This window comes from Pseudophryne corroboree, chromosome 4 (genome assembly GCF_028390025.1).
Source record: "Pseudophryne corroboree isolate aPseCor3 chromosome 4, aPseCor3.hap2, whole genome shotgun sequence".
Classification (NCBI taxonomy): domain Eukaryota; kingdom Metazoa; phylum Chordata; class Amphibia; order Anura; family Myobatrachidae; genus Pseudophryne; species Pseudophryne corroboree.
The window spans coordinates 504,227,868-504,241,965 of NC_086447.1; the positions used below are offsets into that span (position 1 = coordinate 504,227,868).

Here is a 14,098-nt window from a genome sequence, read left to right on the forward strand (position 1 = left end):
TCACCACTAACATCATCATCTACTTAAATATGCCACTAACATCACTATCAAATGCCTATAGACAACATGGCTAAGATAATGCTTTCCCAGGTAATTATGAAACTGATACATGTACATTAGTCTGAGGTTGTGTTACAAGTGTTATATTTAAAATCTTGCAGCATCTTATGCCAAGTACAATGATCTATGTATTACTTTGGAAGAATCACTCTGAATGACGACATCAATTATTAACCATTAATGGTCTAATGGGGTCATTCTGAGCTGATCACTTGCTGCAGTTTATCGCAGTGCAGCGATCAGGTCAGAACTGTGCATGCGCCGGCGCTGCAGTGCACCGGCACATGGCTAACAGCCGATGGCTGTCGTTGCCTAGCGATCACTTTTGCTTGATTGACAGGCAGAGGCGGTCGCTGGCCGGGAGGGGGAAGCATGGCGGCGTTTGGCCACCGTTTTGTGGGTGCGGTCCGTCCAACGCAGGTGTGGCTGTACCGTGAGGGGGGTGGGCCGCAGCAGCTGCATGACGTCACACGCAGCTGCTACAAGCCGGGCAGCGAGCAAAAGATGCGCTGGCCGGGAGCTACTCCTAAAGTACAAAAGCATCGCCGCTGTGCGATGCTTTTGCACTTCAGTGACGGGGCAGGGACTGACATGCGGGGCGGGCTAGTCCTGTGCTGGGCATCCCCCCGCATGTCTGTGTTCCTGATCGTAGCTGTGCTAAATTTAGCACAGCTACGATCAACTCGGAATGACCCCCTTAGACACTATGCTTACCTTAATCATGTCCTCATATGATAAAAAGAGACAGTTAAATTCCTCCTTGTGGGTGTACCAGTCCCTGGCATGATCAAACCACGAGCCAACAGTTACTGCAAAAAAGGACAAATAAAGTGTGACTGGAAAGCTGCTAGTTCCAATAAAGCTATCACATACAATATATCAAAAGAAATGTCACTGTAAGAGGGCGAGTATTTTAACCATTTGCCTGGCATGGTCGCATCAGATGGTCGCATCAGAAACTTCCCTCCACTGTTGCTCGTAGAGGGACCAGAAGGTACCTCTTCCTCTCTGCACCCTCTCCTCAGTATTGCCGTGCTGCTGATCATTGCTGATCGGTCAGCGCGGCAGGACCCCCCACCCAGCGGCTGCAGACAATGGCAGCTGCTGGGAAAGTGTAAATCAACCCCCCCAAAGCCCCCCCAGCCCCCCCGTGTACCTGGCAACTGTCTTGGGTGTAAAAAGTAACGTTGACATGTTCCAATGTTACCGATCTTCCCGAATGATGTTCCGATGTTTGAGATTTTTTTTTTTTTACTAAAATCATTTTGGATAAGATTAAATTGATGTTCTTCACCTAATTCACTCATAAAAAAAACTGTCAATTTCTGAGCATTTTTTTTGTAAAAATTGTCAGTTAAGTGGTTAAAGCCCGCCAGGGCACACTGCCAAGGGACGGGATGTAATGGAGTCCGAGTTTACCAGATGTGTGGGATGCCAAAGGAACTCTGGGGTTGTGTACTTCCTAACTACTGTATGGATGATTTTTTAAACACTTCTTAAAGATCTGCAAACATGTCTGAATTATATGGAATTTTTGGTTACTTTTAACATGTATGTAAATTTCTACTAACAGATATGCTGAATCAGTTATGTCAGGGCCGAAACTAGGATTTCCGTCACCCGGGGCAAGGTAGTAATTTTGCGCCCCCCACCACCACTACAAAATAATAAAAAAAAATGAAATAAAAAATACATAAATAATTAATAATATATATATATATATATATATATATATATAGAGAGAGAGAGAGAGAGAGGAGAGAGAGAGAGAATAGCGCCAAGGCTAATCCTAAATGACACACAAGATGAAGTATAATGAATGTGCTTAAGTGAAAAAAATATTTGTAGTTAAATAGAAAATATTTTGATACCCCCCATGGATTGATGGGTGGCAGATCGTGCCCAAGTATATGGATAAAATATAGAAAATGAAGTGCAGAAGAGCGCATAATGGTGTTTAAAAATTATAAAATCAATTCGCCATGTGAAAAAGTGCAAAGTGCAAATTTAAAAAGGATCGACTTAGCTTCCTTGGGAAACTGCTTCAGTCTGATGACACTTTTGAGACATGTAAAATAGAAATAAAAGCCAACATAGTGTGTACTGTTTAAATGATATACAATGCTCCACACTTTAGGGACCTTGCTAGTCCCAATACAGATACATGAACTGGATGAGCAATACCAGTTCCAATATGTAAGAGCTAGACACAATTGTAAAACATAAACAATATTTAATATAATAAATCCTGAAGCCAATGTAGGTAACACACGTACAAGATAAAAATGAATAAACAGCGTCGGGACCGGGACTTACAACTCACCCATGACTTCTTTGAATGGACAGATAAGCCATTTTAATCTATTTATTTTGTACGTATGCTACCTGCATTTGCTTCAGGACATTTGTTTACGTGTTAACAGGATTGGGCTGCTGCTCACCTTGTGATTCTAATTTGTGGACAGATAAGCTGTTTATTCATTTTTATCTTGTACGTGTGTTACCTACATTGGCTTCAGGATTTATTATATTAAATATTGTTTATGTTTTACAATTGTGTCCAGCTCCTACATATTGGAACTGGTATTGCTCATCCAGTTCATTTATCTGTATTGGGACTAGCAAGGTCCCTAAAGAGTGGAGCATTGTATATCATTTAAACAGTACACACTATGTTGGCTTTTATTTCTATTTTACATGTCTCAAAAGTGTCATCAGACTGAAGCAGTTTCCCAAGGAAGCTAAGTCGATCCTTTTTGAATTTGCACCTTGCACTTTCACATGGTGAATTGATTTTATAATTTTTAAACACCATTAGGCGCTCTTCTGCACTTCAATTTCTATATATATATATATATATATATATATATATATAATGTAAAATAAGGGTGTATAATGAGCGCTTAATACCTAAACGTTTACAATAAATACATAAAACAAAATTTGTGCATAACCATTCACGTCAATTCCAAACAGCACTCCCAAGTGTAGGGGCTGCAGTGTAGACTTTCTTATTGACTCATATTTCGCTGAGTCATAAATACAAATGTTCAATAGAAATAAAGTCTCTGCGCCTTCAGTGCTTTGGTGTGAAAACTTCCATCTGTGTATAACCAAAAAATATATATGCGTACCAGAAATATGATCAAGTTGTGCCTGTAGTGGTATCTTTAATTGGTCATCTTCCCTTGTCCTCTTACTCCATGTATAAACGCCCTCAGCGAGGTGTTAAACCACAATTTACATAGGCAGAGAGGGAAGATGTGTCAGCAAAATGCTCTTACTATTATAAAGTGACTTGTGACGTATTTGTGCCAATATATAAAATATTTTTTATATAAAGTGCTCTGTGCCTATAGTGTTTCTATAAACCACTATATTTTATGTGATTTCTAATATGAATAATCAGAATCACACCCAAGTGGCTAAAAGAATAAAAAAATAATAATAATAAAATAATAAAAGGAAGGTAATAACTCACTCCTTTTAAGGATGCTGCTCCTATGAGGTGATCCTTGACAAAGTCTAGTACCTCTATAAAGAAAGTTTTTTTCTCATGGAAAAAAACAAAAAGAAAAAAAGGAGCTAATAGTGTGATATAGTTTTTCACAATTTTTAATCACACACATACATAAACAATGGAATCGTACAATTTAAAAATCAATAATAAGCTTATCTGTTGTACAGGTCGTTGGAGAGGTAGTGGAAGCTGGTCCAACGCGTTTCGTCCCTTTAACAGCTTTTTTGGGACTTCCTCAGGGGTTATAGTGCATCTCCCTGCATTCCCATACTCTTTTATACCCTAAATGATCCTTTGGAACTCACTTCCGGTCACTCGCGACCGGAAGTGGCCCGTGCGCATGCTCCCAAATGACCCTATATTGTAGTTACTCCTGTGTGCGCGCCGGGAAACTACATTTCCCATAGTGCTTTGCGCCACACCGGAAGTGCTACTATCTGATTTGTAGAGGAGCGGCGCGTGACCGGAAGTGGTCACTCGAGTGTAAACACTGTGTCCTTACAGTGTTATCGTCCCTCCTGTGTGAGCGCCAGGGAACTGCATTTCCCATGGTGCTTCACGCTACATAGGAAGTACTATTAGCCTATTTGTAAATGGGCAACACGTGACCGGGAATGGTCACTCGAATGTAAACACTGGATAATCACAGTGTTAGTGATCTATTAGATCAGAGATATTTATGCCCTTGAGACAACCTTATATATTAGAGGTATAAATAAAGTTAATATACACTTAATTAGTGTTGTGTGATCCTCCACTTTTTGCATTTGAATAATGCTGCGCTTCTATTATTATAATTGGCTGTAACCATGACAACCCGTTTTCTGTTGGTATAATGACATATGGGGAATGCCTGGCAATGCATATGTACAAACATATTATACCATAATAATCCCGTAAAACATAATCTAAAACATGATATACCGACTTGGATAATTTCATACGGTATTAAAAACATTAATCTTATACGTATAAATACATGCATAAAATATTATAATCTGTAGATAAGATCCAGGACCATTTAAATATATGTTCAGGATTATATAAAATATAAAATATAGTGTCCCACTATTTAAATTAAAATGAGAGCAGATATAAACGAAAGAGGATAAGAGAATAAGATATAAAATGCTGAGAGGATTATAAATAAAGAAATATCATTTCTATGTACATTGTTATGTCCATAAACGAAAAACCAAGAAACGCCAGTACTATATTTGTGTCACAGTGCACAGTTCCTGACGTTCCCTAGTTCAAAGTCAGAACCCAATGTTACCATGTACTTTAATCATATGAATCGGTTTTTATTCCTATATCTTATAAAAAAGGTGCTAATTCATAATATTCATTAAGACCTGTAGGGGTTAATGTGTTTAGTTGGTATATCCAATACATCTCTCTTTTAGCTAATTTGTTGTCACGATCTCCTCCTCTATCGCCCAGAACCACATGTTCTATGGCTTTGAATCTCACATCATCTGGATTTGCATTATGATATTTGTTAAAATGTCTTGGTACTGAATGGTTGTCCATCCTGTTTTTTATAGCTCTGATGTGTTCCTGTATTCTCAGTCGTATGGGTCTCTTTGTTTTCCCTATATATTTAAAGCCACAGGAACATTCTAAAATATATACCACGTAAGTACTTGAGCAGTTCATCAAATCTTTGATTTTATAGGACTTAGACAAATCCATATTGCTGAATTGTTTGCCATCCTTATGTGTATATTTGCAAATACAGCAGTGATTACACTTATAGAAGCCAGTAGTTTTCATCCAGGAGTCTGTATTCTCCATGCGGATCGGTTTCAACATACTCGGAGCCAGTATTTCCTTTAAATTTCTCGCTTTTCTATAAATTATTCTTGGATGTAGAGGAAGTACAGGGTTCAACACTGCATCCGTCCGTAAAATATTCCAATGTTTGTTTATGGCTTTCTTGAGAATTCTTTCTCCACTATTATATGTAGTGATGAAGTTGAAATTTTGGTTTCCCAAGTCTTCCTTTTTCTTGTAAGTGAGCAGATCTTCACATTTCACCTCACGAGTTTTTAGTTTTGCTGCTTCAATCACGGATGTTGGATAGCCCCTATCTTCAAATCTAGTAGCGTATGTTGTCATTTGTTGTTGGAATTCTTCCTCCTTCTTACAGTTTCTTTTAAGTCTGCAAAATTGGGAATAAGGAATATTTGTTTTCCATTTCTTCTGATGGCTACTTTTAAAGTGAAGGTAGCTATTCCTATCCACTTCCTTTATGTAGTTCCTTGAGAATACAGTACCTTCTTCTGCTATCAGTACCAGGTCCAAATATTCAATCTCCTTGCTATGTACTTTGAAGGTGAAAGACAAATTGAGGTCATTCGCTGCAATGTAATCCATAAACTCCAATAGGAGAGACTCCTCTCCCTTCCAGATTATTATAATATCGTCTATGTATCTACGATACAAGACAATATTCTCCTTAAACCTGTTGTTGTTATATACATAACTCATTTCCCAACACCCCATATGCAAATTCGCAAAGCTGGGCGCAAAAACTGTCCCCATTGCGGTCCCGCATATCTGGAGGTAAAAGTCACTCAAAAATTTAAAATAGTTATGTGTTAATATAAAAAGAATAAGATCACAGATAAAATTCTTATGTTCCTCACTTAATTCAGGATCCTGTAGTAAGAATTCTCTGCAGGAGGCTATGCCTTGATGATGTATTATGGAGGTGTAAAGAGATTGGACGTCGATAGTCACCCAGAGATAATCATCCTGCCACTCAAAATTTTCTAGACATTGGAGGATTGCCGTGGTATCTTTCACATACGATTCAAGTTTTACCACATATTTATTGAGAAAAATTTCCACATATTCAGAAACATTTGCAGTCACAGAGTCTATTCCCGCTACTGCCTCCCCAAAATCCACAAAAGTCTTACGAACCCACCCGGCCGCCCCATAATACATCATCAAGGCATAGCCTCCTGCAGAGAATTCTTACTACAGGATCCTGAATTAAGTGAGGAACATAAGAATTTTATCTGTGATCTTATTCTTTTTATATTAACACATAACTATTTTAAATTTTTGAGTGACTTTTACCTCCAGATATGCGGGACCGCAATGGGGACAGTTTTTGCGCCCAGCTTTGCGAATTTGCATATGGGGTGTTGGGAAATGAGTTATGTATATAACAACAACAGGTTTAAGGAGAATATTGTCTTGTATCGTAGATACATAGACGATATTATAATAATCTGGAAGGGAGAGGAGTCTCTCCTATTGGAGTTTATGGATTACATTGCAGCGAATGACCTCAATTTGTCTTTCACCTTCAAAGTACATAGCAAGGAGATTTAATATTTGGACTTGGTACTGATAGCAGAAGAAGGTACTGTATTCTCAAGAAACTACATAAAGGAAGTGGATAGGAATAGCTACCTTCACTTTAAAAGTAGCCATCAGAAGAAATGGAAAACAAATATTCCTTATTCCCAATTTTGCAGACTTAAAAGAAACTGTAAGAAGGAGGAAGAATTCCAACAACAAATGACAACATACGCTACTAGATTTGAAGATAGGGGCTATCCAACATCCGTGATTGAAGCAGCAAAACTAAAAACTCGTGAGGTGAAACGTGAAGATCTGCTCACTTACAAGAAAAAGGAAGACTTGGGAAACCAAAATTTCAACTTCATCACTACATATAATAGTGGAGAAAGAATTATCAAGAAAGCCATAAACAAACATTGGAATATTTTATGGACGGATGCAGTGTTGAACCCTGTACTTCCTCTACATCCAAGAATAATTTATAGAAAAGCGAGAAATTTAAAGGAAATACTGGCTCCGAGTATGTTGAAACCGATCCGCATGGAGAATACAGACTCCTGGATGAAAACTACTGGCTTCTATAAGTGTAATCACTGCTGTATTTGCAAATATACACATAAGGATGGCAAACAATTCAGCAATATGGATTTGTCTAAGTCCTATAAAATCAAAGATTTGATGAACTGCTCAAGTACTTACGTGGTATATATTTTAGAATGTTCCTGTGGCTTTAAATATATAGGGAAAACAAAGAGACCCGTACGACTGAGAATACAGGAACACATCAGAGCTATAAAAAACAGGATGGACAACCATTCAGTACCAAGACATTTTAACAAATATCATAATGCAAATCCAGATGATGTGAGATTCAAAGCCATAGAACATGTGGTTCTGGGCGATAGAGAAGGAGATCGTGACAACAAATTAGCTAAAAGAGAGATGTATTGGATATACCAACTAAACACATTAACCCCTACAGGTCTTAATGAATATTATGAATTAGCACCTTTTTTATAAGATATAGGAATAAAAACCGATTCATATGATTAAAGTACATGGTAACATTGGGTTCTGACTTTGAACTAGGGAACGTCAGGAACTGTGCACTGTGACACAAATATAGTACTGGCGTTTCTTGGTTTTTCGTTTATGGACATAACAATGTACATAGAAATGATATTTCTTTATTTATAATCCTCTCAGCATTTTATATCTTATTCTCTTATCCTCTTTCGTTTATATCTGCTCTCATTTTAATTTAAATAGTGGGACACTATATTTTATATAATACTGAACATATATTTAAATGGTCCTGGATCTTATCTACAGATTATAATATTTTATGCATGTATTTATACGTATAAGATTAATGTTTTTAATACCGTATGAAATTATCCAAGTCGGTATATCATGTTTTAGATTATGTTTTACGGGATTATTATGGTATAATATGTTTGTACATATGCATTGCCAGGCATTCCCCATATGTCATTATACCAACAGAAAACGGGTTGTCATGGTTACAGCCAATTATAATAATAGAAGCGCAGCATTATTCAAATGCAAAAAGTGGAGGATCACACAACACTAATTAAGTGTATATTAACTTTATTTATACCTCTAATATATAAGGTTGTCTCAAGGGCATAAATATCTCTGATCTAATAGATCACTAACACTGTGATTATCCAGTGTTTACATTCGAGTGACCATTCCCGGTCACGTGTTGCCCATTTACAAATAGGCTAATAGTACTTCCTATGTAGCGTGAAGCACCATGGGAAATGCAGTTCCCTGGCGCTCACACAGGAGGGACGATAACACTGTAAGGACACAGTGTTTACACTCGAGTGACCACTTCCGGTCACGCGCCGCTCCTCTACAAATCAGATAGCAGCACTTCCGGTGTGGCGCAAAGCACTATGGGAAATGTAGTTTCCCGGCGCGCACACAGGAGTAACTACAATATAGGGTCATTTGGGAGCATGCGCACGGGCCACTTCCGGTCGCGAGTGACCGGAAGTGAGTTCCAAAGGATCATTTAGGGTATAAAAGAGTATGGGAATGCAGGGAGATGCACTATAACCCCTGAGGAAGTCCCAAAAAAGCTGTTAAAGGGACGAAACGCGTTGGACCAGCTTCCACTACCTCTCCAACGACCTGTACAACAGATAAGCTTATTATTGATTTTTAAATTGTACGATTCCATTGTTTATGTATGTGTGTGATTAAAAATTGTGAAAAACTATATCACACTATTAGCTCCTTTTTTTCTTTTTGTTTTTTTCCATGAGAAAAAAACTTTCTTTATAGAGGTACTAGACTTTGTCAAGGATCACCTCATAGGAGCAGCATCCTTAAAAGGAGTGAGTTATTACCTTCCTTTTATTATTTTATTATTATTATTTTTTTATTCTTTTAGCCACTTGGGTGTGATTCTGATTATTCATATTAGAAATCACATAAAATATAGTGGTTTATAGAAACACTATAGGCACAGAGCACTTTATATAAAAAATATTTTATATATTGGCACAAATACGTCACAAGTCACTTTATAATAGTAAGAGCATTTTGCTGACACATCTTCCCTCTCTGCCTATGTAAATTGTGGTTTAACACCTCGCTGAGGGCGTTTATACATGGAGTAAGAGGACAAGGGAAGATGACCAATTAAAGATACCACTACAGGCACAACTTGATCATATTTCTGGTACGCATATATATTTTTTGGTTATACACAGATGGAAGTTTTCACACCAAAGCACTGAAGGCGCAGAGACTTTATTTCTATTGCACATATATATATATATATATATATATATATATAGTTGTATCAAACAAGCAGCGGTACTCGGAGACGTGATGAAAGCAAAACGGTGTGTTTATTACATTAATTCAAAGCTAATTTTTTTTACATATTATATTATATAATAATTTTAAAATTAGAACTAAATGAAACAAAAAACACCACCACAACTATAGACTCTGCCTTTCATAATTTTTTCAAACATGAAAACATGAAAGATTGTCTTTTCTGACATATATATATTACAACCAGGGCCTCACTGGATATAAATGTATATGTATCCACAATCCGGCACTCCAAGAGACCATATAATACTGTGCTGTGTGCTCTCCAACAAAGGCCTTTTTAAACAGCCTCTCTATGCATCACACCAAACGGCGGCACTCCAGTCAAATAACAGCTCTGTACAGAATTTGCCACAGCGCAAGTTTTTTTATACTTAAAAAAAGTGCATTAAAAGCACTGAAAAGTTGCAATTCTGCACAGCGCTGTTATTTAATATATATATATATATATATATATATATACACACACACACACACACACACACACACACACACTCACACACAAAAACACCATATTAGCTCACTCACCCTAATCCAGTGCTACCGTCTGGCTGTGATTTTGGTGGCAAAATAGATTTTAGTATTCTACAGGCTTTATGCTGTGACGTCCGCTCAGTAATGTGCAGGGTCTGTGAGGCGGCTGTGTGTAATCCCCGCCACTGCCATGTGCTAACTCATCGGGCGGCTGTACGTAATTACTGCTCCCCGGTAATTGAGTTAAAGTGATCAGCTGTAATTCCGGGTTATTGCGGCAACAAGTATTTTGAATGCAGCTTTGGCTCCGGCTCTATATTGAAGTTTAGTGAGTGCTCCCTCTCAGACACCCCGCTGGCGCCTGCTCTCTCCCTTCTTGGTGCGGTGACAGCACACGCATGACGCGGAAGGCTTCCGAACCCGGAAGCGTGATCACTTGTAGCCGGCACCTAACAGGCAGTCAGCTATTAGACAGCTGCTGCCTTGTTAGAGTCTGTGGGCACAGCGCGCAGTGCCCTCACATAAGCAGCACCGGGTCCTGCCTTCCTAATAGCGCCCCCCCTCATTCCAGCGCCCGGGGCACGTGACCCCTTAGCCCCCCCCCCCCCCTAGTTGCGGCTCTGGTTATGTTACATACTGGAATTTACTTTTTTAGAATAGTTTATAATTTTCAGGTACATATTTTCTTCAACTTTTACTAAATGCTTTTCAAGTTTTTGCATTTGTGCTTATTAACCAAGTTTTTATTTAACCCTGCAAACTTGCTTATTCGTGCTTATTTGTTTGTCCCAGAACACAAAATACAGCATATACCCAATTATATCCAAAGAATATATAGCTGCTGATTCAGAGTTTGCAGCGAAGAAAAAAAAAAAAAAAAAAAAAACTTTTCTGTTGCCAAAATCATGTTGCAGTGCAGGTGCAGCAAAAGTATACGTTATGATAAGAACTTACCGTTGATAACGGTATTTCTCCTAAGTCCACAGGATTACAATGGGATATGATGAAGCGGCAGCGGATTTGCACCAATCGATCAAAGATTGCGGCCTCCCAGCATGCAATGGGCCTGTCCCTATGTCCCTGCCTCCTTGCTCAGGCAAATCAGTTGTAGTCCAAAGCTCAAGGCAGGAGCATCATAGATAGCCCTAATCAGGACATAAGAACACACATGCACACCCTTCCGTACAAGAAAGAAGAGGTTAGTGAGTAAAAGGATCTTCAAATCAGGTGCGTCAGGATGGGATCCCTGTGGATCCTGTGTACTTAGGAGAAATACCGTTATCAACGGTAAGTTCTGACCATAACATATATTTCTCTGGCAGGGTCCACAGGTTATCCACAGGATAACAATGGGATTTCCCAAAGCAATTTAATGGTGGGGACAGTCCTGATTGGACAGGAGAATTCTTCACCCGAATTCAGCATCATGAGAGGCAAAGGTATCCAAGGCATAATGTCTAATGAATGTGTTAATGGAAGACCATGTGGCTGCCTTACATATCTGTTCTGCTGAAGCAGCACATTATGCTGCCCAATTTGGACCTACAGTGGCAAACGCAGGATTTAAAGAGGGGTGTTTCCAAATGCAATCTCCATTTATTCCACTCTGTGGAACATTATAGATGATCTATAGCAGTCGTTCTCAACCTCGTCCTCAAGTGCCCTCTACAGTTCATGTTTTCCAGGTCTCCTCACAGGACTGCAAGTGAAATACTTAGCTCCACCTGTGGGTCTTTTAAAATGTGTAGGTGAGTAATAAATACACCTGTTCAACTGCTAGGTGACCTGGAAAACAAACTGTTGGGGGTACTTGAGCACCGACGTTGAGAACCACTGATCTATAGTATAGGCTGTAAGAAACAAATTTAAATGATATAAATAATATAAGTGGTCTGGAAAAGGTTAAACATACTATAATAAAGGCACAAACATTATGGAACTAGTACCTCACTTTCTAATTCCACATTCTCCCACCTCATGGTAAGGCTCCTGTCTCTTATTTCTGGTAGCTACTCTTTGGTCCAGTGCACTGAATAAGGGCTCAGAACCACACACAGCAAACTTTGTAGAAAAAGCTGCTACTGGGTATATGTGCAGCAACTCAGCATGATGTGGTGGCAGCTCTAGTAATCGTATTCTATACCATTGCTATTGTTGTCATAGTTTGCCACTTGCCAAGGGGAGGGGGGTTTCAGGGCAACCAGAAACCCCCCCTGCGTGTGGAAAATTACCTACCGTCAGAGTAGAGTGAGCAGAGACATTAGCCGGAACAGGGAGATCAGCCTGAGAATATGCTTCTGAAATCGTCATCTGAAGCCATCTTGCCAGCATCTACTTATCAGCAGTCCATCCTCTCTTGTGAAATCCGTGGAGAATGAAGAGAGAATCTGTCTTTCTGATGGCAATGGTATGATCCACATAGATCCTTAATGCACGGACCAAGTCCAGCGATGCATCTCCTGCAGAAAGGCCTGGTACCTGGAGAACCGGGCTTACAATTTCTTCATTAAGGTAGAATTTAGACACCACCTTCGGAAAATACCCAGATCTAGTTCTGAGAACTGCTTTATCTGGATAAAAAAAATCAGAAATGGGGAATGACATGATAATGCCCCTAAATCTGATACTCTTCTAGCTGACACCATAGCCAGTAGAAAGAGAACGTTAACTGTCAACCATTTAAGATCCACTTTATTAAGTGGTTCAAACGGGGCAACTTAAAGGGCTTTCAGGACTAGAGATAAGTCCCAAGGCACTGTAGGAGGAACAAAAGGATATTGAATGCACAGCATTCCCTTGAAAAAAGTATGCACATCTTGTAAATTGTCAGTTTTCTTTTGGAACCATACAGTCAATGCTGATACTTGCACTCTCAAGGAAGCCGCCTTCAAACCTTTATCCATTCCTTCCTGAAGGAATGCTAAGACCCTGGAAACTCTGAAAGATTTAGGGTTCATTTTCCAATCACTGCACCAAAAATATAGGTTTGCCATATTCGGTGATAAATGTGAGGTGAGGAAGGTTTCCTTGCTCTGAGCATAGTTTGAATTACCTGTTGTGAGAATCCTCTTGACTTCAGGATAGAGGTTTCAAGAACCACTCCATCAAGGACAGTCGATCCAGATGTCTGTGATAACAAGGACCCTGCATTAGTAGATTTGGACGTTGAGGGAGCAGAAGTGGAACATCCAGTGACATCCTCTGCAGATCTGTGTACCAATGTCTTCTGGGCCAAGCCGGAGCTTTTAGTATCACGGCACCTTTTCCTTGCTTTATCTTTCTCACCAACCTGGGTAATAGGGTGATTGAAGGAAACACATAAGCCAGATGAAAATCCCATCTCACCGACAGGGCATCCACAAAGATTGTTCCGGGATCCTCTGTTCTTGACCCGTATGTGAGCACTTTGTTGTTCTGATGGGACGCTATGAGATCTATCTCTGGCAACCCCCACTTGTCTACTAGAGTCTGGAAGACCTCCGGGTGTAGAGCCCATTCATTTGCCTGAATGGCATGTTGACTGAGAAAGTCCGCTTCCCAGTTTGGGACTCCCGGAACGAACACTGTGGACAAGGCTGGATGATGAAGTTCTGCCCACTTTAATATTTGACTTACCTCCTTCATCGCTTTTCGGCTGTGAGTTCCTCTTTGATGGTAGAGGTACGCTAGTGCCATCGCATTGTCCGAGTGGATGTGGACTGGTTTTCCCCAAAGAATGTCCTTTGCCTGAATCAGTGCCATGTATATGGCCCGAAGTTCCAATATGTTTATTGGCAGACAACTTTCTTACTTGGTCCATTGCCCCTAAAAAAAACACTTTCCTGACACTGCTCCCCAGCCCTGGAG

At 39.4% G+C, this 14,098-nt stretch overlaps 1 protein-coding gene across 1 annotated transcript in view; it reads right to left on the reverse strand.

Annotated features, from left to right (window-relative positions):
- LOC134909859 (amine sulfotransferase-like) overlaps nucleotides 1-14,098 on the reverse strand; it is a 190,499-nt gene that overhangs the window by 45,193 nt on the left and 131,208 nt on the right. Inside the window, exon 4 of the mRNA XM_063917189.1 lies at nucleotides 775-869. Within this exon, the coding sequence (XP_063773259.1) occupies nucleotides 775-869 (95 nt within the window). The remainder of the gene's footprint in view (nucleotides 1-774; nucleotides 870-14,098) is intronic.